The 6,000-nt window shown below is 51.7% G+C and overlaps 1 protein-coding gene across 4 annotated transcripts in view; it reads right to left on the bottom strand.

The window, feature by feature from the left end:
- EEPD1 (endonuclease/exonuclease/phosphatase family domain containing 1) overlaps positions 1-5,343 on the bottom strand; it is a 143,304-nt gene extending 137,961 nt beyond the window's left edge. For 2 of the 4 annotated variants that reach the window (XM_037729115.1, XM_017502206.2), the window contains exons 1-2: positions 4,853-4,985; positions 3,402-4,452 (exon numbers count right to left, since the gene is read on the bottom strand). In XM_037729115.1, the coding sequence (XP_037585043.1) occupies positions 3,402-4,279 (878 nt within the window). In that variant the 5' untranslated portion in view covers positions 4,280-4,452; positions 4,853-4,985. Of the gene's footprint in view, positions 1-3,401; positions 4,453-4,536; positions 4,800-4,852 lie in introns of those variants that run through there. The other 2 variants (XM_017502207.2, XM_037729114.1) reach the window with 2 other exon arrangements.
- Positions 5,344-6,000: the final 657 nt, after the last annotated feature.

The following is a 6,000-nucleotide window of genomic DNA, read 5'->3' on the forward strand; positions in this document are numbered from 1 at the left end:
GGCTGCATCCACCTACCCTTCAATCTCCCAGGATAAGCCTATTGTTAATATGAGAAAAATATAACCCTGTATCAATCATTCCCTGTGACTTGCCCCCCAAATCTGGGTTTACTAGACTGTTTTGAGGCTGGGCCATACAAACTAATCTACATTGACTTCAGTTTGGTAAGTAACAGGGCCAAGCTAATCCCTGAATTTAGCTTATATATGCACAGAAGACATTCAATACATATTTTTCAATGAATGAATTAAATGCCAAGATGGGTTATGTTTATATTGATCCTACTAATCAAGTCTAATAAAATCGAATCTCTTTTTTCACTATCAGTGTGTGTTGCTAGGCACCAATCCACCTTGTGCTTTGATACCATAGACATGTGGCAAGAAAACAGATTTAAGCCATTATAGGGCTAAAGACTTTGACACTCAAGTTCTCTCCTTATGCAGGCCACAAGGAAAATGAGCAACTGGATGTTAAAACTCCTTATTTCTTTTAGAGATTATCTTTCAGCTCCCTTAGGGTTTATATTTTCAATAGCCAAAGGGACTCTCAAAACAGAATGACTTCCCAGTAAAAAAAAAATAAGTAAAAATGAAAAATGAACCAATCTTCATTCCAGATGTGAATGTCTCCAAATGTTGCAAGCATATTTAGGAGAAGCATTCCCCTTTAATCTTGCTCCATAAATACTGAACAAGGAAGAATATTGCCTAAGACTGAGATTTGGCTAAATAGTCTAATAAAACCCGTCAGTTCTGTACTACCAGCATGGCATCCCTAAAGGCTCCTGGTGACTGTATGATTATCAAATAATGCTGTCCTACCTTATGCCTCACTTGCAAAACAGTTTCTAACAGCTCACACTTGCTGTAAGAAGGGTAAGAGAAGACTAACTCCCATCCCATACAGCTACCCTTCAGCCTAAGAAAACACACCTACTAAAGCAAATTCACAGAAAAATTAAGAGCCACTATTCCCTTTGCAAAGGAACTGCCTGAGAGTAACTTTAAAATGCCTTTACAATGGATTTAATTTAAGTAACTGTGACTGGCTCACAATTTGGCAAGTGCCCTTGGTGAGACACAGGGTGGATGCCTAACTAAGAGGCAGGTTAAAGGTGCCATGCTTACAAAACACAGCATGCCTGCAAAGGGCATAGGTCTAAAGTCAGAAGGTCTGGGTCCCAGCTGTCACTAATGAGCTGCCTGATGGAGTCACGTTATTTAACTTACTTGGTTTTAGTTTCCTTACCCAGTGATGAAGAATCATTAATAAAAGCCAGTGTTACCTGCAACCCAGAGTTATTAGGAAAATAAAATAAAATGTGAAAAACTGGCCCCACCAGCTTTCATCTTAGAAAGCACAAGGGCATACCCAGAAGTTAGGAAACTCTTTTATTCAAGTATACAGGATGCAAATAAATAAGAGCCACCTAGAAAATCATGTCCATCTACAGTTAGTTGAATCTATGGATATGGAACCCACAGATATGGAGGGCAACTGTACCTGAAAATCTCTGCATGAATTCACTGACCTTGCCAGAAAAGCCAGTACAGGGGAAGGGACTTCCAAGAGACACCCAGAGGGACAGCTGATGGCCTAACACCTAGTGGTTCTCAAACTTTAGTGTGCATCTGAACTGCCTGGAGGGTATGTTAAAACACAGAAATGCAACATTTCTGAGTTAGTAGCTGATGTCGCTGGTCCCCGGGAGGACAACACTTTAGAAACCACTAACATAATAAATGGTTAAGGGCTGCCTAGTCAGTCAGTCCCACTAGACCAACTTTTGATGCCCTAGGACAGTCCTAGGACAGTCACACAGGCAATGCACTCACCCCACTCTGTAGAGGATCAGGCCCTGAGGCCTTTATTTCATGTTTACCAAACATGAACAATGTGCTGAATCCATGGTTAATTAATCCATCACATCCTCACTCTTGGCTGAATGTGCTGGAGGTTGGTGGTTCTCTTTGCTTGGTCACAATGGATTCATCCATCACCTCCCTCCCAAACTGAGCCACTAGAAACGTACTGGGAATTGGGCAGCTGTATCCTTTCCTGCCTCCCCACTCCTCATTTCCCATTCATACACCCATGCTGCTATGGATAAAGAGAACAATTATCAAGCCATTCTTTATAAATCTCTCCCGGGGCTGAGTCCAGCTCTCACCTGTGCACAAGAAGACTCTGCAAAAGGAGTGATTTAGGCAGCAAAAGAGAGGACACAGCAGTGCAGGCAGAGCATTCAAGGGCTCCCCAGCCCAGTTCCCTCTGACCCAGTGTGGAGTCCCTCTCTCAGTGACGAGAGCGTGCCACTGGGTCAGTGCCAGGGAGACGTTGTGACCTGCTTCTCTCCTAATTTTCCTAGTGATCTGCCATCATGTACCGTGATTTCTCACTGAGAGTTCACTTCGTGTCACCAAACTGCCACCCCTGCCAGCAGCCTCAACAACAACTCAGTGCAAAGGAAATCAATGAGTAGCCACAAACACTGCACCCCTGGTGGGTGGCAGGGCAAAACACCTCAAGTCCAGGATCACAGCACTTCTGACCTGAAAGCGACCGCCACAAATATTTCTTTCCTTCCCACACCTGATTACATTATACAGTATGCTATTTTACTAACAGCAGGAGTTACTGCCAAAACAATATTGTTTTTGTTTTATGATGGGGCTAACAGAAGTTCCTACAGAGAGCAGTATTGTGAATAATGTAAATGCTCTGTGGTAACGGCCTATCCTACTAGACTCTCTTCTTTGGTTTAAATGGGGAAAATCTGGCCAATTTTCATACACACGTCAGCTTGCTTTTTTCTGGCTATGGTACAGAAAAGGTTACACAGATTGTAGGGCTGAAAACCAGCTTCAGGTTAAATAAGGAAAAAGAATGGAGAGTGATTCATTCATAGCATTTTGGTAAATATAGACACTGTGTTTGTTTATAAATACTCAGCCTGTAAGATGATCTTGTGTGCACAAATGGACATATTGGTTGGAACAAATATGATTTTCCCATCCATTAATAATCAAAATCCAATGAGCTCTCTCTCACATGCAAAACTGCATCAGTTCCCATGCTCCGAGTGCCTGACTTGGTGTAGACCCAGCATTCTCCAAAGCAGTAACACCAACACAGCCTCCACTTACCCCAAAATCATGAATCAGCCTCAGATATCTCACACGCAAGACATGGACCACAAGCCCAGCTGTATTCAGAAAATTCTGGAGCAGAAGGACAGCTCATTCTCAATAACAATATTGGCTGAGGCTTCAAGAACATTGATTAAAAACTCTTGCACCCTCCTTACACACAAAAGAATCCACTCATTTGCATCCCTAAATGAGGCCATGCACAAGCTGCCTTCACACTCAACACCCATGGTGGTTCCTGTCCTCACCTGTTTTCCAGGAGTGTCATGCACACCACCTCTCTCACCCCAGGGTTGTTGGCCTTCTCCACGGAACAGCCCTGCAAGTTCCAGGTAGCCAGCCTCAGCACAGGCCTCCCATCCCTTGTGCCTCCAAAGGCCTCCACGGAGGGCCGAGTGGAGATAATCTGCGTGGGCCCCCCTGGTGGCAGGTCCAGGTCCTCACTCTGCAGGCTCAGGGAGGTAGGGCTCGGGTGAGGCTTGGCGGTGAAGGTCAGGCCCCCGTTTGTGTGGGTGGATGGTGGCCTGGACCGCTCAGCAAACACCTGGTGTCGTATCCTGTCCAGGAAGGCGGCATTGATACCATCCATCCTCACTAGGTCCTCAACGCTGCGAAAGGGCCCATGCTCGCGCCGGAAGTCCACGATGCTGAGGGCCATTTTCTCCGAGAGGCCTCGCACACTCATGAGCTGGGCCGGGGTGGCTGTGTTGATGTTGACACGCGGGGTGAGGGGCACAGCTGTGGCCAGGTGGTGAGGCTGCTGCTCCGCCAGCAGGTCCCGCCGCAGGGAGCTGGGAGAGTGCTGCGCGGAGCTGCCCTTGCTGCTCACACAGATCTCAAACTTGACCTGCTCCAGCTTGGTGGCGCCTACACCACTGACCAGTGCCAGGTCCTCCACCTTCTTGAAGCCACCAATATACTCTCGGTATTCCACAATGCTGCGTGCCACAGCACGTGTTACACCAGGCAGCGTCATCAGCTCCTCCTCTGTGGCAGTGTTGATGTTGAGCCGCTCCTGATTCACCAGGATGTTGCTGAAGTTACAGGCTGCGCTGAACTTGCGGCTATGGGACAGGTCCGAGGGGTCCCTCGGGATGGAGCGGTGGCAGCCCAGGGTGCTCCCCATGGTCCTCCAGGATCAGGGCCCAGGAAGGCCTCACCGCTGCAAAAGAGATCTCTGGCTTGGGAGGAAGCCCAGTAGGGCGTACAAGCACTGAAAAATGGAAGGTGCAGGATTCAAGGGCTGAAGAGGTGGTTACTATAGACACACCGAATCCTCCATGCCGTTCACTTGGCCGCCTAGAAAATAAATTAATAAACATAAAACATATTAATAAACATAAAAATCCATTGAATTAAGCAATTTGCGTTAGCACCCCCTACCCAGTGCTAGAGTTAGTAACCAGGAGTCCGGGGCTGGTGACTACTGTGAGCCCCTAAAAACACAGGCACAATGAGGATTGGCCCATCTGGAAGGACGTCCGGATTTTACCACATTGTAAATCCAAAAAGGCTACGAACCGCTTCTCTTGGGAAGAGACCCATCACCATCAGCCTCACGCTTCTCCTCTGGGCTTCTCTCAACTCTGGCACCTGGGTCACCCCCACTCGGGCTCACGAAGACGGGAGGGCCACCCCACCTCCCCCACGGTCTGCGTCTGACACAGCGCCACCTGCAACCTGCGAAGTCCGTGCTCACCGGTGCGGGCACTGATAAGGGGCTTATTGACCCCCCCACTTGACTCGCCGCGGGTTCCCGTGCACCACCTCTGGGCCACTCCGCGGGGCGCCGGTTCCTCTTCCACCTGCGGCTCTGAAGCCTAAGCCCAGCCCCGGACAGCGCGGGCACCCTGCCTCCAGTCGAGGCGCCCGCGGAGGTGCAGGTCACTGGCCGGGCCCTGGAAGCCTCCTACGCCGCCTCGGTCTGCCTGTCCCGGCTCTTTCTGCGGGAGAAACTCAGCATCGCTCTCTCAGAGTGAACAAACAGAAGCCGCGGGGCTGCTCGAAGACGGCGGCAGCGGCGGCGAAATCCGCCGCGGAGGCTGCACCAAGACTTGCGGCGGCGCCGCAGCTGCGTTTATCCCGGCAAAAAGTCCCGAGCCCAACTCGGGCACGGGATCCGCCAGAGCCGGTCCAGACACAGCACCAGCCACAAGGCTCCGGTTCTCAGGCGGTGTCAAAGCCAAAGTCCCGGCCGCGCCGCTCACGCCTCAGCAGACACCACGGCCACGCCTCCTCCGCGCGGTAACTCCTCCCCGGGACTCCCGAGGGCACGAGGGGGAGGGGCCCGGGCGCGGGGCGCGGCCTGGCACCAGGGGGTGGAGAGAGGAACCCAAGAGCGCAAGGGCGGGCCTGGAGTTCGGGAGGCGGGGCCTCGGTGGAGGGGGCGGGGCCAGGGCTCAAGAAGGTGGAGAGCGAACCCGAGAGCGCGAGGGGCGGCCCTGGCGTGCAGAGGCGGAGCCATGGGGTGCGGGGGCGGGGTCTGGCACAAAAGGTTGGAGAGCGGAACCCGGGAGAGCGTGGGGCGGGCCTGGAGTGCGAGAGGCGCGGTCATAGAGTGTGGGAACGGGTCCAGGGGGCAAGGAGGTGGGAAGCGCAGGGGCGGGGTCATGAGCGCGGGGGTGTCCCGGAAGCGCAGACGCCGGACTTAGGGGCTGAAGGGGCGGAGCCGGCGCCGTGCCAGGGAGGGCGGTTCACATGGAGGCTGTCCTAAGTCAGCTGCCCCTGGACCAGGGTTGCCGCCCGGGACCTAGGACTGGTTGTGCTCGGTAGAGGCTGTTGAGGATCGCCCGAGGCGAGACCTGCCCAGCTGCTGTTCGTCCATCTTTGAGGTGTGGGGATGAAGGC

This window comes from Cebus imitator, unplaced genomic scaffold (genome assembly GCF_001604975.1).
Source record: "Cebus imitator isolate Cc_AM_T3 unplaced genomic scaffold, Cebus_imitator-1.0 Scaffold294, whole genome shotgun sequence".
Lineage (NCBI taxonomy): Eukaryota > Metazoa > Chordata > Mammalia > Primates > Cebidae > Cebus > Cebus imitator.